Source organism: Malaclemys terrapin, chromosome 5, assembly GCF_027887155.1.
Source record: "Malaclemys terrapin pileata isolate rMalTer1 chromosome 5, rMalTer1.hap1, whole genome shotgun sequence".
Lineage (NCBI taxonomy): Eukaryota > Metazoa > Chordata > Testudines > Emydidae > Malaclemys > Malaclemys terrapin.
The window spans coordinates 50,901,778-50,928,913 of NC_071509.1; the positions used below are offsets into that span (position 1 = coordinate 50,901,778).

Here is a 27,136-nt window from a genome sequence, read left to right on the forward strand (position 1 = left end):
ATCAGCTCTGCAAAAATATAATGCAATAATGACCCAAACTTGGAAATATAGTGTGGTGTATTGTTTAATTATTTTCTGCATTTGAAATAGAATGCTCACACTAATCTCAATCTCATTAAATTACAGGTCTTTTTATTTAAAAAAAATGTAATTCACATTATAACTTACACCAGTGGTGAACTTGACATCAATGCACTCCAGTTCTTAATACTTCACTGACAGCAAGAGACATTCATATTTTCTAACTAGGCTAGAAGTACAAGACAATCCTTTTGGTACAATACAGGACATGCTTTGCTTCAGTTTATATAGCAGTGGTCCTGCTGTTGTGTACCACAGATGGTATTTAGGGCTTGCCCTATACTTTATGGAGCCTTGGGTTCATTCCTCTTCATAGGTCTCTTGCACCTCTGCATACCAGACACTCTGCTGGCTGCTAACTACTGTTGTATAGACAAAGCCATTGCCATGCCAGGAGTGCAGCAAGTGAAGCAGAAGGAATTCCTCAAAGGATGCCTTAGGCAGCAATCACGCTATGCAAGCCCAGGCTATGGATAGGGAAGGAATAGATGCTAAGCAAGGAAAAATAGACTGCTGAGACAGCAAGCTGTCAATTGACAGGTGTCTTTCTAGAGCTGGCAACTGTTCAGCAGGGGTTGTATGAAGCCTCTTGCTGGACAGGGCCGTGTGCAGCTTTGTGCATAGTATAGGCATAAGGCAATTACAGAAGATATTACAGTTGACTTGATTTTACAGAATTAATAAATTTCATGGGAGTGGTTAAACCACAAGCATTTGCCTCAGGATAAGGTTTATAATGCACATGCATGTATGATAATCCAGCATTTAACATTAGACAAGTTAGGGCTTGTATCAGTTTAATCATAGCAGACTATGCTGAGACCTAACATCCAGCTGTAGTAAATGAAGTATTATTACTGAAATGTACATATAGAAAAAGGTAGAAAAACTATTTGTTACTTACTATGAGGTACCTGAAGTTGCCCATGTGCTAACCTGCATAACTGCCTACTGGTACCTCAGTGGACACATCTGATATAGTAATATCGAACTCTCTACAAGCCAAATAAAGTTAATTGCCGGGGGTGGAAGACAAGCTTTTTCAGGGGTAGTCAGACTGTGGAATGAACTTCCCCAAGAACTAAGGACCATCACAAACTTCACCACTTCCTGCTCCAAGTGCAAAGCGCATTTCTTTGACCATGTCTTCTCTAACATAAGCACATAGTAACATGTTTATTTAAAAAAAAAAACCACAAAAACATCCTACTAAAACAAGACACTCCATTGCACATGCTTGCTGGGGAGAAATTGAGAACAACAAACATGACAGATGTTAGTAATGTCACTTAATGCACTATGGGAAGGTGCTCAAATGCTACAGTAATGAGAACGGTATAAGATTGTGTATAGAATAAAACAGACAATCCTCTTTCTTTAATTAGAAAACTATCAGAGGTTCCAGTATCTGATCTGCAAATACAATAATCTTTCAGAAAATCTTTCTGATGTTGAACACAACTGAAAACATTTCCCTGCTCCAACTTGGTTTTATTTTCCTTTCACATTTAATGGATATAGTAATGGTGATATTGTATTTTAGTCTGAAAAAGATGTTAGATCATTTACTAAGTAATACTGAATCATCTGCAGTTTGAACTAAGTTCATTAATTAAACTTGTTATATTTCATTTTGCAAGACTTTTAATCTTACGTTTTCCAAGGTGTAGCATAACATCTGACTATTTTAGTGGGAGTTGGTCAACAAAAACTCTTCAAATGTAGGTGTTAGAGTTCAAATTAGAGTTCATAATAGTAGCTTGTGATGATTTGGGGAATCTGTGTACAATTTATGAATTCCGATTAGTTTTATGAAATTGTTGTATCACTCAATCATCAATGTGCAGTGAGTCAACCATGAGCTGACAGCATCCCTGATGCGTATTATCCCTGCATGTTTGGAAGAAGCTATAGAACAAAAAAAGATGTGGACCTTAAGGACTCCAGCTGAACAGTGCTAAGGAGGGTGCCTGAGCTGGGAGAACAGTTCTACCCAGGTGGTCTGACGGGAAGGGAGAATGGAAAATGCAGCTTCCCCGGGCCTGGTTGGGGGTGTGAAGAACTCCAGTATTATTAAAGCATTTTTATGAATATGCAAACAGTAATTAACTGGGCTTTCCTGTAATTCATTTTTTTTTTTTTCTTTTCTAATGTCATGGTCAGATTAGAGCAAACATAGGTTTCTGAGCTCGCTTTCAGTTCTTTCCCTAATGTTCATGTTTTGAGAAAGAAAACTTCTTTTTATTAAGTTGTCTATTTAGAAATTATGTTCAGAACATCTTCCAAAGAGATTTGAATAGACAAGCATAAGTAAAATGTCACTCTCCTCTCTTAAGTCCAGATTCAAAGCCCACTGAAGTCAATAGGGTTCTTTCTAATAGTATTCAGAGGATACCTATTGTCAAGAATGGTGATACATGGCGTCCTTCCCCAGTACAAAGAGTTATGCAAAACTGATCACAGTATAGGGGGCTTGGTGGACTGCTTAACAGTGCAACATCATTTAAATACTCTTGCATTCTTTTTCTTTCATGCAGGAGACAAATGCTTCCAATTATGGCCTTTTGCAGGTTGCACTGAGATCAGGTCATTGCCACTTACAAGAATTGCAATATCTAAGTTTTCAGTGCCAAGAGCTAAAATGCATCTAAGGAAAAAAGAAACATACCGGGGTGTGATATCAACAGAAAAAAATAGAAACTGTATTACTAGAAATTAGCATTTATTATATAGGCAAACTTTTTTAAAATCAACCCAATCCTCACAGTGTACTGGTTTACACCTGACTGTAGGCTTAATTTCTTCTGTCCAGAATAAGCTATTGAAGGAAGAGACTTTTTCTGCAGGATTTTGTCATCTTTGTCAGTTCTACAATTCAGATACCAAGATATGAAGTAACTTCTTAAAAAGAAGAGACATGATCTGAAACAAACAAACAAAAAAACATTTTATAAAAAATACTGAGCTCTGAAAGTTAAGTTCTCAGATGTACATGTGCATGTGGTGACTTCAGAGGGAGTTCTGCACAAGTCTCTGAGGTAAGAATTTGGCCCTGAATTTGTGTGCAGTACAATAATTTTAATTAGATGTAATCTGAGGGGACAGTTTGAGCATGATGCACATTTTTAGCATGAGACGTGATGGAAAAGCAATATCCACCATCTATCACACTTAGCTCATTGACTGTACATATTTTAAAAAGGAAAGAAGTGATCATCAAACAACCCAATATTTTGTGTATTCTAATTGAAATGTTCAGTCAGTCTCTAATCTCAATTTTTTTATGTTTAATTGTATAAAAAAACCTGCTTAACATTTTTCCTAAATTTCAAAGTTCTTCCATCAGAACTGACTGTAGGTACATGTAAAACATAGTTTTCAAAGCTAGCCAGTACATGTATATTAAACAACACAGCTCACAATAATCCCTTTGTCAAAAGCCTGAGAAAGGAGATGGCCTTTGCGTTTGGATCCGGGGGTTAACAAACTCAGTCTTTGCCAGACCAGTAGAGTAAGCAAAGTAAAATATGCACCAACTCCTACTCTCAACTTGACTCAAACAACTTGTCAGTGAATAAATGGCAATCTTTAATTAAACATAGTATGGCCTCTTTATTTTAAGTCAATGGAAATAATCATATGTGAGTGAGGCAAGCGAGATTTGGGGCAAAATTCTCAAAAACACTTAATAACGTAGGTACCTAAATTCCATTGGTTTCAAGTCGGCTTGGTGCTTTTGAGAATCTTACCTTGTCCCTATATTACTGACGATTTAGAGTGCAATAATCATGTAGGCTAGGTTCAAATGAGGCCTCACTGTTTACTTACTCCACTGGCTAACTACTGTAGCCACTAAAAAAGGCCATAGGTGTAACAAAATTCCTCCAGACTATTAAAGACCAGTTTGGACACTCTAATGATGCCACACTTCAGCGTAATGTCTTCTTCAATAATAATACAACATTACATCAACACGTTTCATTGTGAATACCATGCACTGACAAAATCCATCAAAATCACACAGTTTTGGGTCAATGAACAGGATCTGCTAAGATATCCCTCTCAATGTCATTCACAGAGATTTTAAAGAGAGAGGGACCCCTTTATGATCATCTAGCCTGACTTCCTGTATAACACAGGCCAAAGAGCCTCACCCAATAATTTCTGCATCAAACCCATACTTTCTATTTGAACTAGAGTATAGTGAGCTGAGGGGTGAAAACATTATTTACATGCAAATAGTAAGGACATTATTTACTGTTCATGTTCTTAAAACATCAATATTTCAGCTGTATTTTTGACATACCAAAAATGATCAGACCATAAATGTTCAAGTTAAAAAAGATATTGGGAACAGAAAACAGCATTCAAACTAGAAGAGAAATATTTATTTCTTTTCTTCTAACTTACAACTAGCCAGAGAATCCCACTGAATTCTAGCTGGATAAAAAAAAAAAATAGTGCTGTTTGTATGAGAATTTTGGAGCTAAATTAGGAGTTCCTCAGAAGTGGGAATTTAAAATTAATGTTAAATGTATGTAAAGAGAAAATGTAGAATCAAGGTTAACTTCAGAACTATAAATAGAATTCCTAATTATCAGTCTTTCATCTCATGAAGTGTATGTTGTATTGTGGCAAGTGTTTTAAACTAGAATACTGTTCAAAATAAAGAATAAAATCAAAAGCTTCCTTAAGATTCAAATGTGTGTACCTGGGATTATGAAGCTGAAGGCTTTGAGTTTTCCTGTCCATTAGATCCAAAATTTGCTTCACATTCCTTGCAGGTATGATGACCGTGCCTAAAATCAGGAGGAAAATAGAGCATTCAAGATTTTTGCTCATATTTCTCTAACACAGCTGTCATCTTTGTGTCGTATATTGGTAAGTATTCTTTTCGAAGGAATTTGTTGAACAGGCTTTATAGAAGGAATCTCTTGTTTTCCATTCATCTGATTTACATTCTTCAGTCCTTCCATATGTCTTATAGTATGGGATGATGTCTGAATGCCCCAGCAAAACAACTTTATTATTCTTATGTATTGTTTATTTTCAGTAGTGCCCAAAATATAGTAGAGCTTTCCAAGCAGGAAAAGGAAGCATGATCTCTGAAAAAAAGGAACTCTCAGTCTAGACAAGACCAGTGGGTAAAGGCAAGGGTTACCAAGATATAGATGGCCAAATGGCCACATCTTTGTAATAGTGTTGTATTAACACAACAGGTTTTTTGGGGGAAAGTGGGGTTTTAAGTGGGGGAGGGAAAATTTTATTAAAAAATACTGGTTTAGGATTTTTAAATTATTTCAAAATACCCTTCCAATTTCCCATTATCAGTCAGCTAATTTACATAGGCATCACAGCACAAGTGAGCCTTCAGAAGGGATTTTAATACAGAGAGGTGGCCTTGTGAATGAGCTTTTAGAAATGCATTTCCTAGGCGGGGTGCAGTGTAGTACACATGGACAAATTGAGGGAGAGATCATTGGCTCGGGGAGGAGGTGGGAGTTAATACAAATGAGATGTGGGTGGGAGCAGCATTTGTGTAGGGCTTTGAAGGCAGTGACAAAAAACTTGAACTTGATGTGTTGGACGGGGAGCAAGTAGAGAGATTCAAAAGAGGGGATGACATGGTCTGAGGTAAGGAAAATGATCTTAGCAGTTGCATTTTGTATGGACTGGAGACAGGATGGGTGTTCAGGAAGCCAGAGAAGAGGAGGCTGCATTGATTATGGTAGAGAATGATGAACTGTAGGGATGTGAAGATGTGGTGCAGGAAAAAGCTGCAGGATTTGGATACATACCTCTTGGACGTATGGAGCAAAGGAGAATTCAAAGGTGAGTTACAAGCCAGACGGATGGGATAGATAGTGTGATATTTAATGCACCAGACAGAAGGTAAATTGCTAACTGTTGATCTTTTATAATTAATTAGTATATGGAGAGGCTGAGGATTTAATCCTTTAAATTACAGGATTATTTATGTATTCCAAACAATGCAGATTACACTGAATTTAATTTGTATCTTTATAATAATTATCACATAATCTGGAACTACATAACTGCAATATATATCCTTAGGTATAGCATTCAAGAGTGCCCTATGAGCTGAAGCAATGCTGTAGCTGCCTCTCTCTTTCATTCTATTTTCAATAACTATGTTTTGATCTAAGATTAAGTGATCTATATTCAAGACAAACCTTTTATGTTCTGGACCAAATGGCTGAACTCCTATACTTTGGAACTTTCTCTGGCATACTCGTATGTATGACATCGTCCCAATGGCAAGACCAAAGGCACCAGCAACTGTACAAACAGATCACAAAATATTGTTAGTTCAAGAGTCTAACTCAAGATACTATTATTTGTCCTTTGTACAGTAAATTGCACTTATGTAGGACTTTTTCATCCCAAAGTACTTTCTAAACATATACAAAGATTATACTGTAATAGTGGGAAGTTCTCTTATCACTGAGATGCAACTAACTGTGGAGTGAAACACTGCAGCTGGTTAAGAATACACAGCAACATGGCACAACAATTTAGATGTGAAAAAGAATACTATATACACTTGGAATTTCAGGGGGAATTTAGATGCGGAGTGTAATAATAGCCCATGGTGAAATTTGACAAAGACATAAGAGCTGACTCCCCCTACCTTTGCAAAATGCCCCATGGTATTTTTGATTACTACAAATAGCTAGGACTTCAGTTTAAGTCTTGTCTTCCTACGTCACAGACTTCCTTAATACCACCGGTCTCTGGTTCAGTACTCATTCAAAAAGAAAAACTATTTCTGGCAACACGTTGAATTTTCTGTGGAGGTCTCACATCCAAATATACACCAAATGAAACCCTCTTAGCTTTTGAAAACAGATGAGATTACGTCATTTAAATGGTGTGGTTGCATTACGTAAATGCAATACAAAACAATTTCTGTGCAAACCATTTTTTTAACAAAATGTTCCAAAGTTAGACACCCAGGATAAACTGAATTTGTATTATTATTTCTTTATTTGAGCAGTTATATTGCTCTATACTTAGAGAACTTAACCATGTTAACTTGTTATGGTAGTCATATGGTATTGCCAGGGCCTTACTTGCTGTACATTATGTAATAAACGACAGTACCTGCCCCACAAAAGTTTCTAATCTAAAAGACTAGACATAACAGGCAGATAAAATAAGCAAGGTTGTGAAAGCAGAAAGAGAACATGGGAACAAAATTGTAGGATATTGTAGCATAGATTAGCTATGTGCACAATCAGCAGCCCAAACTCACCATTGGCCTATCCATGATCAGATGGCAGAATTCTGTGTGCATTATGGCAAGATGACAGTTAATGAGGCTAAGGTGGGGAGGTACAGATTTTGATTGGAAGTTTTTCCCACAAGAAAGAGGTGGCATGGGAGAGGTGCTTGTGGAAGAAGCTGACAAGCAGACCATTGAGAATGGTGTTATTGACAGAACCATGGTGAGGGTTGACCTTGCAATAATATAATAGTGCAGATAGGGCAATTAAAAATTGAATATATACTCTTACTGAAAAAGTCTTCATTAAACAAGCTTTACTTAATACATTAGTTTGTAAACTTAGTAGAATACTATTTACTTAGACTGCTATACTGACACCTTATGGGTTCAGATAAGCAGAAGTGTGGATAATTGACATTCACTAGAACAGGGAGACACACAGTTAGCACACAAAGGAAGTCTGGATAGTGGAGGTTTGGAAAGTTCAGATTCTACTGTTAATAAATATCCCCCAACCTTTTATTTCCTTTTAAAATAAAAGTACTGACTTACATGCAATTTTAGGTAACGATCCAAATCTTGGGTTCGATGAGAGAAAACCTAAAATAAAACGCAATAGCTAAGAATGCCTATCCACTTGAGAAACTCATCATCATCTAACAACAAAAGTGGTCTTTTTCTAACAAGCCTTTCTCATTTCTCAGAGCAAGGGCTATACAATACTTAAAAGTATGGTAGCTTTGATTTAGGAAAATACACCATTCCCAAAGCATTCTGGTAATTTCCAATGCAATTATTTGTGTGGTGGCACACAAGTGTCAGGGGAAAATATTTTGTGCTGCCATGTGAGGGATTGGAGTCCAGGTCTCTCGATCAATTTCTTGCTCTTTGGGTCAGCACAAGCTGGGAGATAGCTCCTAGGAGCTTTTTTGCCAATGATCAGCCTAGTGTTAACTGTCACCAGATAGACAGAGTCATGTTTATCCTCTTTAATAGGAATGGAGGAGTCACTCTGACATTTGGGCTTTTGAGGAGAGAAGATGTAGTTCATGAACAGAGGAGAAAATGGAAAGATTCTCACCCTTCCCCACCAAAATTCCCCCTCCCCTCAAATTGACTGAAATGACAATAGTGACTTGTTTCTGATCTTAATTTTGTAGCAGCATGTCATCATGTATTGGTATCTGTGGATGCTCAGCTGACACCATGAGACAGCAAATCAAAATGAAGCATAAGGATTTTTCCACATAATCCTCCAAATGCCTGTGGATCCCCTTCACCTATGAGCTCACAAGTGGCAACCACCATTCTGGACTTGTTAAAAATACCGGCAGGATGACTGATCACAACTGTGTGATGTGACTGCCATATCTAATCTCAGCCAATCAAAGGAGCAGGGGTCAGAATGAGCCCGTCTGCTGTATTTTGTACCAGCACTTGTCTGGTGACCCATCCATTTCTGCAGAATTTAGACAGAGTGTGACAGTAGCTCTGAGGGCTACATGATGACCCCCTTCAATGAGACGGAAGACCCTAAACAGTGGAACCACTGTGTTTCTGGGGTGGGATGTCAGTGGGAGGCAGGGTATGGAAGGGAAGTAGGGGTGACAGTGCCAGGCTATGCAAGCAAATTCCACACAGAAGTGTTTGGTGGCAGAGGGAGCATAGAGTGGTGGCCAGTAGATCCACCACTATAGATTCACATAATGTAGGGGATGCACAGAAGTCCCAACTTCTTCTAAAGCCAATGAGCAGCAGTATACACAGTGGGGAGGCCATGCAACCACTCTATGCCAAGTGTTAGATTTTGGGGAGGAGGATTTCTTTTCCCCTCACCCCTATTAGGTCCTCTGTGCAAAGCCCATTTATTTTCACTTTGGCCAAGTGTTCAGCAGTTATTTCTAAAAGAGGTACAAGATGCCCCATTCATCTCGAATAAGTCAAGGCACAATAATGACCATTTAAAATTGGCATTCTTAATTACTTCACTGCTGATCATTTTAGCATAAATATCCAGGTACTATGGAAATGTGGGGAAAGTTGTCTGCCAAGGGGTGAGAACCCCAGAAAGTAGTCTGCATCTCCTCCATGGGCATGCAGAGTGCAACCAGACTGATTCACTACAGAAATGTAACATGATACTCCTCTGTGCAGATTACACAGCAGCTGTATAAGATCTCCCTGCCCTCCCATTTGGCCAGTACCTCTTTGCTTCGAGCCACTATGTATGTTGGCATACAGTCATAAAAGCACTGCCAATGCTTTCTAAAAGCCAGAATTTAGAGCTACAATGCCAGATTCTGATACCCTGACTTACGTAGACTAGACCCTGAGTTACATAGACTACATTTCACAAGTAGTCCCAATGAAGTCAGTGATGCTTCTTGATTACAGAATGTAAGCGTGACAGATTCAGGCCCCTAGTATTTGGAAGGGTCTGAATTTGAAAGGAAATACAGTAAAAGCTTTATTATTTGGCATGTTGAGGGAATGGTGGGTGCTGATTAATCAAATATTCTGGTTAACTGAGAGTTATACTTTACCAATGGAATACCAATTTTTAAAGAATTAGAATACAATAAAATGAATAAAAGACAAAATACAGTAGTACAGTATACAGGTATTCACCAATGCAGTAGTAGTACTGCACTGCAGAGTGTTTGGTTTCTTGAAGCACTTAGGTGTATACAGGTAATCTACTGTATAGAAAACTTTATTTTTTGACACTACATATCACTATGGGCAGCACATGATGTACACCCAGATTGCTAAAAATACACTTACCACTAAAACTATACTGAACATAAGTTAATTTTTCTTTGATGATTCACAAGACACTTCAGGCTCTTGCAGTGCCTCACGGTCATCATTATCAACATCAATTATCATTGTAGATATAGACAGTGTAATAGATTAGGCTGAATCTGTAATGACCCTATGACACACCCTGAAAGTTGTTTTTTTCAATATATTCCTGATATCAGCTTGCTTACTTGACTTCTGACTCTTTTGCATAAAAGTAGAGTGCAGAATGTGCAATTGCATAACCTTCTGGGCAGTATACTAGTCCCACTTACTAGACTGAAGATTTGTATTGGGAGAGATCAGAAATGCTGGATAATAGAGCTTTCTGGTTGATAAAGTGCCAGATAATACAGCTTTTACTGTATTCAGAACGAGTTGTGGCAATGCATAGTTAATTATCAAATCATTATAACAGTGATGGCACTGAGTGGGAAGAACATTCAAATATGAAAAGCAGCAAGCTCTGGGGAAATTCTGATGTAGTGCTGATTCCTGATCAGCATGACTTGGGTTCATTTCTAATATAAATAAAATGATACATGTATATCTTCCATTTACCATTGTAAATTAGCCCTTGAGTGATGAGCATGCTTCCTAGAGACAAGGGAAGACCTGAAAAAAACAAGCAAACAAAAAAATTCAGCACTTTGCTCACTACTGCGGACTGGCTGAGAATTATGTGCATCTTTTTTGTATTTATTATCCTGTCTTCTCCCCCCAGCTTGCTTGTTTCATTCACCTATTACACTTGCTCTTAGACTGCAAGCTCTTTGGGGCAATGACAGTCATTTATTATGTTTGTACAGCACCTACCACAATGGAGCCCAACCCTGGTCGTGACCTTTTCGTGCTACTGAAATATAAATAATAACAAAAACTTGCATGACCATAGTAGTATATCCCCTCAAGACAGCAAAACTAAAATGTATCTGACCTTGATAGAACTTTGATTAAATGATGAAACCCTTAGAAGCTTTTCAAATCTTTTCCTTTCAGAATGTTCACATTTAGAGTTGCCACCTGGCCATCTTTATGCTCACTCTGCAATGACTTTTGTTTTTGTTGTTTAAACTAAATAGAAATCTTGTTATTTCTTAAAAAAATTCAAAATCAAGATCATATATGTGAAAGAAAATGAAACGCGTCTCTTGGGTGAGAGTAATAATAGATTTCAAAAATAGTGACATCAGCTAATAATGATAGTTAACTATTGACAATTAACGGTACAATTCTGCCACTTTTACTTACATTAAGTGTACCTTATTATGTAAGTAGTCCCATTGATTTCATAGTAAGTACTACTTAACATAAGTAAGGATGACAGAATAAGGCCCTAATAACAATCTTCTCTCAAATAAATGTAAGTGTTAAAGTAACTGGCAAGTCGTGAAGTAGAATTTAAAGCAGTAGTTCAGCTAAAAATACATCAGGTGCTGATTCTCACTGGGATAAGAATTAATATGAGTTACCTACCTCTGTACCAGAAACTTTCGTTTCTACATTCTCGACTGATCCTTTCTACTTCTTTTCTATTGACGTGAGCATCTGAGATAGGACAGTGGAGACCAGACTGAAAAGAGCAATATTTTGTTAGCTTACTGATTTTTATCTTACAAGATCATTTTTAGATAATTTAAGATGAATTAAAAATAGTTACTAATACATGTAAAATTAGGAGAAAGATATTTTCCTTTCATAAGTAATGCAATCCCCCCTCAAGTCTCAAAACAAACACACACGCACACGCCATCTGTAGTTAGTAAAACAATCAGATACCTGTATTTGATAATTCAAGAGCAGAAATGTGAAGTACTGTTCAGGTTTTAAAGTGAAAAAACTTCATTGCATTTGGAACATCTTGCCTGCAATAGTTTAGGTATTAATTTTAGACAGGCAGTAAATTGCTGTTTTTCTCTTGATTCTTTTATTCTGATCAGCCACATTTCTTTAGCTGATATTCAGAGACTGAACTGGGAGGAAAAAAGGCAGTGCTACTCTCAGGTCCTCCCACAAAATAAACTCCACCCACTTGAGATGCCAAATGAGAAATCACTCTCGGCAGATTGTGCTGATATTCAAATGATGATCTCACACGCCCTCCCAGGCGCTGCAGTCTGAACTCCCCTTCTGTGCAATTCAAATACAGCCCTGGGCTCTGTTGGGCTCCTCTGGCTGGGCTTCTCCTCAGTAGGATTCATTTGTCCTACTGGATTCTGTTGACGCCCACACAGTAATGGGAGTAAAATGTCACTCACAATAGATTTTGTCCCTCTCTTTTCTTTGTTCAGCAGTGAAATAATTAATAATATTGACATTTTAGTACCATCTCCGGACAGCTGAGTTAACATCTCACCAATGCTGGCTCTAGCTGGGGTCCATGGGTTGAACTGCACCCACAGAAATCAGGTCTGGATGTGCACTACCATGCATGCATCTCACATGGCTGGGAGTGCAGCTGGCACTCAGGTCCGCCTGCCAAAAACCACAACAACTCCTCTTGGCAATGGGAACCAGTGGGAAGCCTCAAGCCAGCATGGAGTGGAAAGGATTTTGGTAGGGTGGAGGGGGCAAGCTAATCTGTTCTCCTTGTCAGCCAGGTAGGGAGCTGCAGTGAAGGGGACAGGATAGGGCAGCAAAAGGGGGGCCTTGTGGTGCTGATGTGGTAGGAGTGGCGCTCCGGGTTGTGATGCAACTCCCCTTCGGGGATCCCGGGGGGAGGGAGAAGGGCTGGATATGGGGCACAGAGGGGAAGATCCTAAAATTCCTTCCTGCAAGGAATCCTTGAGCCAGCCAAGAGGGATAAGGAGCAGAGTGGGGGCAGGCAGGGGCTCCTAGGAAGGGACAGTAGGGGGTTTCCTTTGAGGGCAGAGTCTACTGGTAGGGGGCGGGTATAGGACTCATGGGGAGGAGGGAAGGTAGGGGCTTCTGCTTTCCTGGGTTTCTAACCATTGTAATAATCATCATTAAGGCTACGAGTCTTTCACAGAGGTCATGGAAGTCACGGATTCCGTGACTCCAGAACCTCTGTGATTTCCGCAGCTGCAGCAGCTGGTGTGGCTCACCCCTGGGCTGCCTGAGCAGCTGGGGCAGCCCCAGGGCCAGCCACACTGGCCACTCCCCGGGTGACCCCAGGCAGATGGTCCCAGGTGCTGCCCCAGAGCAGTGGTCCAGGAGCAGCAAGGGTGCCCTGGCAGTGGCAGGGCCTGTCCAGAGCAGCAGCGGCAGCAGGGCCCTGGGCCACCCCGTGCCTGGAGTAGCAGCAGCATCTGCTGGAATGCCCTCCTCATCCCCAGCACCTAACATTTAGTTAGAGGTATTTTTGGTACAAGTCATGGACAGGTCACTGTTCATGACTTTTACTAAAAATATCCATGACTAAATTGTAACCTTACTCATCAATAAGTTTTCTTACACTGAACTAACTCACCACTGTGCTACTACAGCTGTATACATGCACTGTACAAGAGTTTGGCATAATCAATCTCTTGTACAGTGCATGTATACAGTTGTAGCAACACGGCAGAGACTTAGTTCTGTGTAAGAAGACAATTATAAATTGTTATTTTATGATGTTTCTATCTGGCTGCACAGGAAAGGTTTCATAGCTCCTTTAAGTGTCTTGTAACTAAGGTGAAATACCTGGGGTAAATATCCTGGGGATACCATCATGGGCCCTCTCTGACCCCCCAACTCCTCCCTCTTTATTCCTCATTACAAAAACAGACCTACAATACAGTATCTAGATGTCATTATAAATATGTGATATGTAAAAAGTTCCTGGAGTTACTCTGAAGTGATGTATACTAAGTAACAGGAGATGGAAAATCTCTTTGCTCATGAAAGCGAACCCTCTTCATTACTAAATAAAATTGGTACAGTACATATACTGAGGAGGGCATGTTGGCTTCATCTATGCTGGATTAGCAGTCAGCAGGTAATAGCATTCAGACCTAAACTTCAAAGGAACTGAGAGTATAAGTAACTGACCCTTAGAGGAGGGAATTGGAATACACTCTGACTGGCAATTATGACCTCAGGCACTGGGATGGTGAGATAAAGGCAGAGCCCATGATAGCTGGAGGGACAGACACATAGAATGCGAGGACAGTAGTCTTCAATTTACCAGGACTGTAACTCTAAGGTTTAACCTACCAAGATAGGCTGTGGCCAACCTGTACTCTAGATATGATTTTATTACATTTATCTTTACTTTTATTCGATTTACCAATAAACTTCAACACTTCCAAACCTGAATGGCACTGTGACTCCATGTGCCAGGTCGTAACACATGGAGCAGGGAGTCGGAGCCAGCCCCAGCCCCGGGGGGCCGGAGCTGTTGCTGTGGGGTGGGTCAAAGCTGGGCTCAGTCTCCAGCCCAACCCCTTTTCTCCCAGGCCTTCCCTCCACACCGGGCTGGGATTAGGATTGTGGTGCTGGGGAGGAGGGTACTGCTGAGGTTGGTTGGTGCCCCCTCAGTGGGGCGAGGAGGAGGCTGAGTGCACCTACTGACTTAGGATGCTACTTCTGCCACTGCATCTCACTGAGACGAATGGGGCAGTTTAGACTTCATAGTTATTGTTGAAAACTCTGTGCAAACTCAGGCAGATGTCATTGTTTCAATTACACTCAGTTCACATTTCCAAGGCTTTATTTACAATCACAAAAGCTGAAAATGTACTTTTTAAAAAAAAATGAAAGCTCAGATTTTGTAGCACAAGTGTCACCTTGGTAGAGATGTCGGTATGCCATAGGGTATGTCTGCACTTGGAGCTGGAGATGTGATTTCCAGGTCAAGGACACATACCTGTGCTAGCTCTATGCTAAAAATAGTGTTGCCATGGCAGCATGAGAGGTGGACGGGCTAGCCGCCCTAATTATGTGCCTATGATATCTTGGGTGGGTACATAATTAGAGTGGCTAGCCTATCCTGCCAGCCCTGCTGCCATGGCTACACTCTATTTTTAATATGCTAACTCAATCACCACTGATGTGGATATGTTTCTTCAGCGGAGAATCACACCCCCAGCTCCAATCAGAGATATATCCATGCTGACATGTACCACCTCAATGTGAGCCCTGTTAGTTTTGTAACCCTGGTAATGAAATAGGTTTATTGGCTGAAGTCATTATTAAATTTTCAGGTAATGGATGCCCCAGTCCTCATTCAAACAACTGCTAAAGTTAATGTGCGTGTTGTTTGAATAAGGCCTTCAAATTGATCACAAACTGAGTTTCATAGCAATGTGTGATGGGGTGTGCTCCCCACACTGGCCCTGCAAGAGCTGAGTTGCGCCAGGTGGACCTAATCAGCTAATTAGGCTGCAAACAGGGGAGAGCTTTAGGCAACTAATTAGAGAGAAGCTTATGTGTGAAGGACAGGTGGGCTTCTACAAAAGATAGGAAATTGGAAGCAGAAGGGGCTGCAGGAAGGTGGTATACAGTCACTCCCTGGGAGAGGGGAGGTGTGTTTGGTGGCTGTAGAGGAAGTAGCCAATGGTTGTTCCCTGGGAGGAGGGAGTAGAGTAATTGGCAAACCTCAGAGAGTGGGGGAGTGCTAGGGTAGGAAGCAGCCCAGGGAGTAAGCAGTGAGGTTGAGACTGAGCAGACCTTGGTTGCATGTTGTAGAGTCCCTGGGCTGGAATCCAGAGTAGACGGTGGACCTGGGTTCCCCTACCCACCACTGGGGCAGTGAACTGGAAGACTGTTGGGGTCACTGTGGGAATGACAGAATTTGAAGGACTGTACCCAGGAAGGGGGGAATGCTGAGTGACCTGGCCAGAGGGTTGACTTACAAAGAGGACTGCTGTAATTCCTGAGAGCAAGAGAGAGGCTGCAGAGGAGAAACAGATGGGATATACCTGCTAGAAGGGGTGTTGACCTGACTAAGCTAATCCCCAGAACCACCAGCAGGTGATGCCATCCAGCAGTGAGTAGAGCAAACCTGTCACATAAGGTCATAGTATAGTATATGAAACTTGTACCGCTCATAAACTATGTCAAATATAATAAAAGCTCTACAATGGTAGAGATAAGGAAGTAAATGATTATGAACAGGGTTATTTCATATCAAAATTACTTAGTTAAATGTTCACCTATGGCACAAAGTGGTGGAATCTAGCCCTAACAGGCCTGTTGAGATTTCTTCAGCACAGGGGAGTTTGCAGCTGGTGTAAAGCAGTGTAACCAAATCCTATGCCAACTGCCCTCCCCCCTCCACTCCACCTGATTTGGATGTTGAGGATGAGCCAGATAGCACCTGTGCTCCACTGGTTCTTACCGGTCCTTTGGGAACCACAGCCAGCTGGCATAAACTAGAGCAAATTAGCTGGGATTGGAACTGGGACCAAGATAGCTTGACTATAATTAGCAGATGGTTGTAACTGGCTTTCTGACTGCCCTCTCTGCACTGAGCAGAATTTGGCACGGAGTCTGGGCCGTAACAGAAAGAAGGCTGGATTTTTTTTCCAGAAATTGTGAACATGAACATACTGAAACCTTGTATAGAGCTCAGAGAAGTATAATACAGTAACTCCACACTTAACATTATCATGGTTAATATCATTTTGTTATTGCATCGCTGATCTATTAGAACATGCTCATTTAAAGTTGCGTAAAGCTCCCTTATAACGTTGTTTGGCAGCCACCTGCTTTGTCCACTGCTTGCAGGAACAGCAGCCTGTTGGAGCTAGTGGTGGGAGCTTGGAACCAAGGGGGGCTGGCAACCCCCCTATCAGCTCCCCTAAGTTCCTGTGTGGCAGCTGCTGGGCAATTCAGGTGTCCCTCCCCAAACTGCTGTGTGCTGCTCCTGAGAGCCTCCTGCTTGCTGTGCAGGGGGAAGAGGGGTGCTGATGTCGGGGTGTCCCCCTCCCCCGTACCCCATCTCCACAGAGCTGGGGAGGAGGGAGACATGACAGGGCTCAGGAGTGAGGGAGCTTGCTGGCGGCGGTGGCAGCAGCTGCTGTCTCAACTTGCTGATCTACATAAAAAGGCAGTGTACTTAGAGTGGGGTCAGCCTACTTAAAGGAGCAATGTGCGTCTCTCACTCTCACACACTTTGGAAAGTGGAGGGAGTGGCGCACTCCAATGGGAGAGCGTGGGGTCATCATCACGGTCAGTTTCCACAGGGAATGTTTGCAGCCACTGCCATGCTATCTCCTCCCTCCATTACTGCTGCCTTGTAGAGGGTGAGGCTACATTAACAACAATGTGTTAACCCTTGAGGGTTCAGCTGAGTGCTAGTTCATCATTTAGCAGCAAAGCATTCCCTGGGAAATATCCCACCCTCTGATTCCACCACAATTTAGTGTGTGTGTACTAAACACACACAAGCACATAAATATAAATAAAAATTAAATCTTTTGTCTGGCCAAAAAAATTTCCCTGGAACCTAACCTCCCCCTAATTACATTAATTTTTATGGGGAAATGGGATTTACTTAACATCGTTTTGCTTAAAGTAGCATTTTTCAGGAACATAACTACAACATTAAGCGAAGAGTTACTGTATGTATATATATATATATATATATATATATATATATATAGAAAATTGTGCAAGAACTTATGATTCTAAAACCAAATGTGCTCTATTTTTAATATTGTATTGGATACTATAAACTCTATTTAAATTACCTACAGTTATATAGCATCAATACATATTTTATTATCAACCTAGTTTTTTAGAAATTTCTAACTCGTGTAAAAATGTACTTTGGATTGAAATATGAAAAGCAAAATCTCAGCACAGCAGAAGCGGTAGAAGTCCTTAAACACACTTAATGACATGGACTAGATCTGTTATCAATATTAGGAGACATTTTAACAGAATGCAGGCTTTGTTTTTTCATATTTTATATATTTAATTCTGTAGAAAAATATCATGCTAAAAATTAAGAGCTATTCAAGGAAGTACAAAGTGAAAGCTGCGATGCTATAATTAACCTATCTGTGGTCTACAGGACTGGACATTGTCATTTAATATTTTACACCATAAATGCTGTATATTCCAGGTATAGGAGGGAAGCATGGGCAGACCTGTAGCCATTTTAGGATAGAGTTTAAGCCATAAGATTTATTTTATTGTTTTTGTCAGTTTGTATTAAACTAAACTTAAACATAAGATCAAAGGCTGCCCTCAGTTACACCTATGCAACCCCACTGACTTTGTAAAATACTGTATTACTAGCTTCTGCATTTTCATTTGGTTGTGAATAAATGCCTCCCAGAATCTTGCTTGTATCACAAAGAAAATATCTCACAAAAAGGCCTTCTGAAATGAGGCCATCTTTCTTGGGAAAATGTAAAAGCTTTATATATGACAAGTATTTCCTAAAGGACTAAAATCTTGCCCTAAACAGCCAGATAAAGGGGAAGCAACTCCAATGTACCTGTTTGTTTTGTTGCTGTGAAGATTCCTGAACTTTACTTTGGTCTGTTTCTGAAGACATGTCTGTCTGTCCTTCCCACTCTCCTCCTAATAATCTTGGTAAGCAGCAAAGTCAGCAACGCTGTCTTTCACAGCTGGCTCCTCCTCTCACTGTTTGGTACAAAGGTAAAAAGAGTAAAAGTATTACATTGTTATAGGCAACTGTTTACCCAGAGAAAACACCCATTTTGAAAGAAGCATTGTTTTTTATTGCAGATACTATTTGAATAACCTGATATTAAATGTAACTAAAAAAGATACAATACTGAACTCTAAGTGAATTATATTAGGCCACACAATGCATTGTTCCCTTTCAGTTATCAGAAATATTGGGTTTGTACTGAGTCAAGCAGGCACATGTACAGGGAAGGATTACGTGCTGGGGCTTGTGGAGTGTAGCACAAAACTCTCAGTGCTGGAGAGGAGTGAGGACAAATGTGGCTTCAAGCCACCTTGCACCTTCCTGATTTCTGACTGCACTGGAAGCTGAATGAGGTGGCGCAGAGTGTTGGTCTAATTTATAGCAGCTTGACTTGAGTGATGGCCAGAATTCCCACAGTACAATGAGCTCCAGGGCTACCCCCTCCTAGCTATGCCCTGCCTTTAACCCCTGACACACACTTCTTATTTTTTCCACCACAGGACCTACCCATCAAGCCTAACATGAACTAAGTCTGTATTTCAGACCAAGATCCATCATAATCCCAGTTATTTTTCTGATTTTTTAAAATCATATTTAAAGGTACCCACAAAGGGATTTAGTTATTTAAGCCCTAAATTTAGGTGCCACTGCAATCCACAAAACCCCCACTGCGCTGCTGCATAAACCTATAGGCTTATGAACTCTCTGCAACTAAATTTTTTTGTTGTAAAGTGTCTACGTTTCTGCCTTTGGTCATGCACACAACACCTCACTCTAAGCCTCAGGATACATCTTTCATGCCTACCCTCAGTGGGATCTTAGATGTACCCCCACCTCTTTTGCCTGCAGGGCCTGGTTCAGTGTTGGGGTCCATTCAAAAGTGATGAAGGGGTGGTGGTGCTTCCCTTATATCTTTCAGCCCATTAGTTAGAGCATCACCTGGGATGTGGGAGACCCAGGTTCAATTTCCTCCCTGCCTGATGGAGAGAGAGGATTTGAACAGGTGTTTCTCACCTCTCAGGAGACTGCCATACAAATGGGCTCTGGGATATTCCTGTGTGGGTGCCCTGCAATCTTTCCTGTTGCAGCTGTTCCACTTTTTGGATAAATAATTAGTCATTGAAGACGGGGGACTGAACCTTGGGTCTCCCATCTCTCAGATTAGTGCTCTAACCCCCAGGCTCTTGAGCCATTCTCTCTCTCTCATTTTCTCTAGCCCAATTTCTATTTATGTATTTATACAAAGCCGAACAGCTTCAAAAGTCTGTTCTCCTAAGTGGTTGCTGGTACTCAAAGTGTGAACTGTTCCAATTCTTCTCTGTACTTTGCTTTAGTTCTGAGACAGTTACAGGGCTTCTCGTGAGTGTTATAACTTTGTATTTTTATTTAGCATTGGGAATTCAGATAACCTTTTTTTGTTTAGTTTTTAATGGCAGGGCTGAAGAACTGACCTTTCTCCTTGCTAAAAAGACTCAGTTAAAGCATTGTGTTGATACAAATCTGTAGTAATGGTAATTCTTTTCCTATGCTCAGTTTTACCACATTCTACACCATTTTCAGAGCACTGTATATTGATACTGTTTCTCTGGAAAATGTACTTTTTGAAGCTCTGTGGAAGGTGGGGAAAACTGTCAACTCTTTGTCTCATTCTATCAGTCTCTTGTCACTTAGAAAAGATCAAGGGAAAGGGGAGGGAACCTTAGAAAAGTTTGTCAATCACAAGCACTAAATCTTGGAATTCATATTCTATTCAATAAACCTAGCTGTGTAGGAAGTTGTATTAAAAAAAAATCATCTCAGGAGACTGCAGTAGAATCTGACCTGGATCTTTTACCACTGCAGCAGAATTTAAGCTCTGCATCACTTTTTCATCATTGTTTTCCAGATTCAGAGAAGTAAAGATGAGAGACAGGCTTTTTTAGGACTCTATAATGTGTTCTAGTAATTTGTAGCTTGTAATGCATCTTTTATTACACCCATAAAATCTTGGAAGTATTTCCTATGTTACTAAACTTCAGTTTCAACATAATGAAGAATCCCAGAAATGGGTAGACTCTGAAGGAACTTCCTGGTACCCATCCCAGTAGAGATGGAGGTTGAGAGCCCTGCTGGAAAGAATGTCAAACAGAGTCTATGATGGTGAAATGTTAAAAATGGGATTAATAATACTTAGCACTTATATAGTGCCATCTGAGGATAGGGTGCTTCATAATCATTGGATATTACTTTTGGGAAATTCAGGCACCCTCATCATCTCACACAAAGCTATCCTTGCACTGATCTACTGGGAAAACATGATGTTTTCTCTTGCATATTTGCTGTGCTGCTGCCTTGTTTTGAAGCTAAGTGGTTTTAAATGGATGGCATACTTTATTAGCTATTTTTAGCTTGGGACAAATTCCCTGTTCCCTTTATTCTTGTTATCTAACTAAAATGCTCACTTTGTACAGAACTTGTTAGATAAAAAAATCCATCTGGTCTGAAGGGAATCACCTGCTTGAGGCATTTTTATTTCTTTGGTTTTCCTTGCTTCATATTTCCAGTTCCTTTATTCAGGAATAGAAGAGGGTGGATGAAGGCTTCCTGCATAGAAAATATTTTGATGCTTCTAGCTGGGTGATGAAGGGGCAGCATATGAGGGAAATGGCTTTTTTTTTTTTTTTTTCTAAATGGAGATATCCCATCTCCTAGAAGGGGAAGGGACCTTGAAAGGTCATCAAGTCCAGCCCCCTGCCTTCACTAGCAAGACCAAGTACTGATTTTGCCCCAGATCCCCAAGTGGCCCCCTCAAGGATTGAACTCACAACCCTGGCTTTAGCAGGCCAATACTCAAACCACTGAGCTATCCCTCCCCCCTTTTTGGGGAAGAGAGGGGGGAAGTTTAATCTTTATGAAAGTATTTGTTTTTCTGTATTTAAAAACAGGGTGGATAAAAATCGAAGGTTTTCCCCTCAAAAATCAGATTTAAATAAAAGCAATCAGATTAAAAAAAATCAATCTAAAAATAGTTTTAATTAAGATACATTACAGCTCAAAGATATCTAATCATGGAATAGGAATTCTAAATCTGTAGTATGAGACCATACATTCATGTAATGTTTAAGAAAAGTTTTGTAAATGAGTTCCAATAGTTCATGGATTAGGGATCCAATCTTATTGGGTTCCAGGGGCTTCTGTATAGATTATTTAAATTACTCTTTCTATCTACCCAATGGGACTCAGTGCTCAGTCTAGAAGATACCATCAGAGATGCTTAGTTTTGCAGTTCTCAAACTGTGAATTTGTGTCTCCAGAGAGAACATGCTTGTTAACAGCAAAAATGTTTTTAAATAAATACATAAATAATATATAGAGGTGAGAAATAACAGACCTGAACCCTACTGTACCTCTGCAAATTTGTGTACACAGAGTCAATCCCTTACCTCTCTCTAAAAGTGCAAAGTTTCAAAAAGTTTAATGAATAGAAGATTGTTGGGGGTGGAATAGATCTGGACAACGAGAAGCCTGGAGATAAATGTGAGAAGGGAGGGACAGGCAGTAGAAACAAAAGTGAAACTGTCTGAGCAGCATATTCCAGAAGTCTTGAGGTCTTTCTGAGTAGCCTTCATTGACTGAACCATGTTAATGAAGTGTGGTTTCTCAGTCATAGGGAAAGGAGAGTTAGTTGCATAAACAAAACAGCAATTTTTTCATCAATTACCTCTTTTTGTAATCTGTTGGTTCTTATGACTTATCTATGGTTGTTTCTGGATGATGGAGATTTTTTTTTTCTTTTTGCTACAAGTGATATACTGTGGCTATGTGACTGAAACACTATTATGGGCAGTTAATTCTGAAACTACAGAAAATGATGGTGATAGTCTTCAGAATCCTATATGTTGAGGATGGATTCTCCTAAACAAAATAAGTCAATGCAGTTATTTAATTATTATTACCATACTGCTCATTTAGTATTACTCATTGTATTCACTGACACTCAGTGCTAATTTAAAGGTGAAATTGTAAAAGGAAGATCTGCCTATTTCAGCTATTTATTTTTTATCACAACTGTATCTAAAATGATAGTATCATAGAGTAACAACTATGAAAGAAATGGAGCAGTATGCAAAAAGGTCTAGAGGGTAAAATTGTTAACCTGAGTCTGATGGGTGGAGCAATGTCCACAATGATCCTGTTGTATGTGCTTGTGTGAGAACAGAAGAAGGGAATGTTTTCCTTACAGAAACAATTGATACATCAGGAAATGCACACACAGAAGAATACTCACAAGAAGTAGCAGTAAAAGCTAGAACAAACTATGAAAAAAAAAATTCAAATGTCTAGTACGCAGCTTGGTCACAGACAAGGGGGGATGGATAGCTCAGTGGTTTGAGCATTGGCCTGCTAAACCCAGGGTTGTGAGTTTAATCCTTAAGGGGGCCATTTAGGGATCTGGGGCAAAACCAATACTTGGTCCTGCTAGTGAAGGCAGGGGGCTGGACTCAATGACCTTTCAGGGTCCCTTCCAGATCTAGGAGATAAGTATGTCACCATATATTTTTATCCAAGATGAGAAGAAATTATTTAGAGAGTGAAGAGTCCCAAGTTAATAACATAAGGTTGCATTGCTCATTTGATGCACATCCTAGCCAAAGACTTCAGTGTTCCGGAAATAAAGGCCAATGTTGTTGAAACTGCAAAATACTTCCGTAACAACCACTTTGCAGCAGCTGCTCTGAAAAAAGTGGGAGGAACCAAGCTAACTCTCCCAAAAGATGTGCAATGGAACTCAGTAGTGGACTGTGTTGAGCACGATAGCAAGAACTGGCCTAATCTGATGACAGTTTGTGAACAAAATTGTGAAAAAATAGATGGCGCTGTCACAGCCAAAGTTCTCAACATTGAGCTTAAGAGAAATGTTGAACACATGCGGAGTACCCTGAATCCTATTTTTGTAGTCTTTAACAAAATGCAGGGAAATAGCTGTTTTATTGTTAACGCTGTTGAAATTTGGAAGGAACTGAGGAACTCCGTTTGGAAGGAAGGAACTCTTAAAAAGAGAAATATGCAATGACAGAGTTAAATTACAAGCATTAAAAAAACAAATGGGACAAGCACTATCTCCAGCTCATTTTCTTGCAAATATTCTCAATACTCAGTACCAGGGTCAAACCTTAACTGCTGAAGAGGAGAAGTTGGCTATGACATAGACATCCAGCAATCATCCTTCCATAATGCCAACTATAATAAACTTCAGAGTTAAGGGTGAAGCATTCAAGAAATATGTTTGCTGATGATGTTTCAAAGAAAGTCACACCAGTGAACTGGTGGAAGTTACTTAAGCACTTGGATTCAGAGACTGTTGAAGTGATAATCTTTCTTTTAACAGAAGTAGCTTCTTCTGTCGGTGTAGAAAGAATATTTTCTTCTTTTGGACTAATTCATTCCAAATTGAGAAATCGTTTGGAACCTGAAAAAGCAGGAAAGCTTTTTTTTCTTTTCCAGATTATGAACAAACAGGAAAATAAAGGTGAAGATGACTGAGTTAGCTGCAGAAGCCAATATTTTCAGTTTCTCATATTGACCTGGCTGACATAGTCGATTTAATTTTTGTGGGTTTTTTAAATATTTCATTTAACTATATTAGTTAAACAACTTTAACAAAAAGAAACCTGATTTTTAAGAACTTGAATGTTTAACTAAATTCAAAAATTCATATGCTTCTTTTGTTAAAATATTATGTTTGCTGTTGAAGAAAAAAATCCAGAATACACAACGTTGTTGTTTTAGTTAAATAAAACAATTTAAATGTCTGTCTGGTGATGTTCTCCTCCTAATACAGCATAGCAAAGAATCCTCCAAATATTAATGATTAACCTGTTGAATTGGAGATAATTCACTTCCCAATGACTTCATAAATATCTGCTTCAATTATCTTCTGGTAAATGAAATAACCAAACAATCATTCATTTTCTGATATAGCTGTAAAACTCATCTGAAAAGTTTTCAAAATAAATCACTTAAAAATGTATAGTCTGTACCTTCTAAAAATGAAACCAAACTATCTGAGTTGTGAAGAATATGTATTGAGGTTATAACAACCAACAAGAATGCACTTTTATGTAGAAATCCATGATTAAATCGAGTCTTCCTGACTAGTGATTTAAATCAAATCCACCCTGAAAAGTTGTTGGTAGTGACCAGACCACTCTGTGAGATTACTGGGAGAAATAGATGGGAAATTTTTTTCCCACTCTTTCAAAGATCAGTTTTAATTGTCAGAGACTTTGTCTTATTGTGTGGGTGCTTCTGGAATAAAGTACTAATTAATCATTGTGACATTTAGCCCAGCACTTATAGTAGCACTTCAGATGTTTGGCATCCAGTAGGGTGCAAGGGGAAATACTTACCAGGAGATATTTTAAGAACCTTCTAAATTGGAACCTTTATTTTAATTATGGGACTCTTATTTTGGTATAGGCTGACCAGATAGCAAGTGTCAAAAATCGGGACAGAAAGTGGGGGGTAATAGGTGCCTATGTGAGAAAAAGACCCAAAAATCAGGACTGTCCCTATAAAATCAGGATATCTGGTCACCCTATTTTGGTGCAGGGTACATAGTTTAGTTTCAGGCAACGTCACTAGAAGCTTAACAGGATTAAAATGAAGGAGTGACTGGACACTATTGTTAAAAGTATGTGCTCAGATGTTTGACATCCATTTCCAGTGTTTACAGAGGAATAATCTGGGAGGCACTATCACTTTTTCTTCATTGTTTTTTGAAGGGATTGAGAGTATATTTGGGAAAAAAAATTTGATCACTCTCCTTTTTCTTAGGAAGGACAGCATGGGGTTTATAGGCACAGGCAATCTGGATTCTGTTCCTGGCCTTGCAGCAGGCTTCCTGTGTGATGTTGGGCGAGTCGCTCAATCTTGTTAAATCTCAATTTCATCCTAAGTAAAAAACCCTCCTTGCAGCTGGGTTGGGAGGCTTAACTAATGCATGGGCAGTCACATGCTTTGAGATTGTTAGGTAGAAGAATCTATATAGAGCAAGCCCTAAAACTTTTATTATAACATGACCCGATATAACACGAATTCGGATATAATCTGGTAAAGCAGCGCTCCGAGGGAGCGAGGCTGTGCACTCCGGTGGATCAAAGCAAGTTTGATATAATGTGGTTTCACCGATAACGCGGTAAGATTTTTTTGGCTCCCGAAGACTGTGTTATATCGGAGTAGAGGTGTACTTATTGTTATTATTTTCACTATACACTAGCATGACTGAGGGCAAAATTTGGCTCATTGGGGGAAAAAACTTTTCTATTATTTTTCCCAACATGCCAAATTTTGCCCTCCATCTGAATAGCCCTAGCTCTTTTACTGGTCAGGTGGAAGATTTCTAGCACCTCCCAGGAGCGGGAGGGGGGGGGGGATGCCAGCCCATCAGCAGAACAAAAATGAGACCAACCCCATGAGCAATGCTCTGCCCCCTAGAAGTTGGCACCCAGGGTGTCTGCCCTGATTGCATACCCCAAAAACTGACCCTACCCTCAGTTCTAGTGTAACTTCATTGAGACATTTGTGTATTTTTGATTGCAGAACTTGGCCCAGTGTCTTGTTACTTTCTGGTATGTAATTATCCCTCCATATTTAGTCCCATTTATTTTATGTGCATTTTATAGTATTTTTCTCAATATAAAATCTAGGTAGAGTTTTTAAACATGCTTTCCACAAAGAATATACAATCTCTCATTAAAAACAGCTGCTATAAAATCTGCACTTTGTGATATACGTGCAAGAACTTGGTCACTAGTAAACAGATCTAGGGGAAATACTGTCCAAAATGTGGGCCTTACACGAGGTAGAACAAAAAATCCGTTTGTGTTGATGCATCGATGAGGAAATTCCCTCAGCACTGCGTGTACTCGCCGTTCTCTAATGTCCAAACCCACATCAGTGCAGAGGCCTCCTGGAGCATTCTTTGTGCAGTTCTTGTGTTTGAAAACCCAGGGGATGAGACTAAAGGAAATCAGCAGAGCGAAGAGCAACTTTGCAGAGACAAAGAGGAAAAAAACTTACGATCTTTCCGGACTTTAGTTGGGAAGTTGCTGATTTTGTATTAGTTCTAAAACTGGGCCCAGTTCATACTTCCTACCGCGCAAACGCCTGGTTGCTGTACCTTGCTCTCCGGAGCAGAAATGCAGCACCAGCAGGCTGTATTCAATTCCTGTTTCGCTGACGGGGCCCGCCCGGCCAGGAAGAGGCAGGGATCAGCTGCAAGAAGCACCAATTCAGCCTCACTCCCGGAAGCTGCCTGTGTCTGTGGGACCCTTAGCGAGCTCCGGGCTGCCAGTGCCTTCTCCCCAGTGTAATGTAACTCCCTGGAAAGGGCAAGGGGGCTGTACTGCTGCTGCCCTTTCCTGGGCTGAAACCTCTGAACACATCACATACCA

The 27,136-nt window shown here is 40.0% G+C and overlaps 1 protein-coding gene across 2 annotated transcripts; it reads right to left on the reverse strand.

Moving 5' to 3' along the window:
* Positions 1–110: 110 nt before the first annotated feature.
* Positions 111–27,006, reverse strand: OCIAD2 (OCIA domain containing 2). Of its 2 annotated transcripts, none has more exons than XM_054031025.1 (8): positions 26,863–27,006; positions 18,522–18,670; positions 11,609–11,705; positions 10,694–10,747; positions 7,883–7,930; positions 6,276–6,381; positions 4,793–4,880; positions 111–3,003 (listed from the first exon to the last, which is right to left on the reverse strand). In XM_054031025.1, exons 2-7 carry the CDS (start codon positions 18,579–18,581, stop codon positions 4,799–4,801), a joined length of 447 nt encoding a protein of 148 aa, XP_053887000.1. In that variant the 5' UTR covers positions 18,582–18,670; positions 26,863–27,006; the 3' UTR covers positions 111–3,003; positions 4,793–4,798. The 2 variants fall into 2 exon arrangements, with proteins under 2 accessions (XP_053887000.1, XP_053886999.1); XM_054031024.1 differs by having other exon boundaries at positions 26,763–27,005.
* Positions 27,007–27,136: the final 130 nt, after the last annotated feature.

Bases quoted from the DNA above. Each gene is read 5' to 3' on its own strand.
- OCIAD2 (XM_054031025.1), bottom strand. From the start codon at position 18,581: ATGTCTTCAGAAACAGACCAAAGTAAAGTTCAGGAATCTTCACAGCAA. The intron at 10,748-11,608 runs GTAGGTAACTCA...TGTTTTTTTCAG, and splicing joins CGAAAGTTTCTGGTACAGAG to GTCTTCCCTTGTCTCTAGGA. The intron at 7,931-10,693 runs GTAAATGGAAGA...GTTTTATTTTAG, and splicing joins TCAAGGGCTAATTTACAATG to GTTTTCTCTCATCGAACCCA.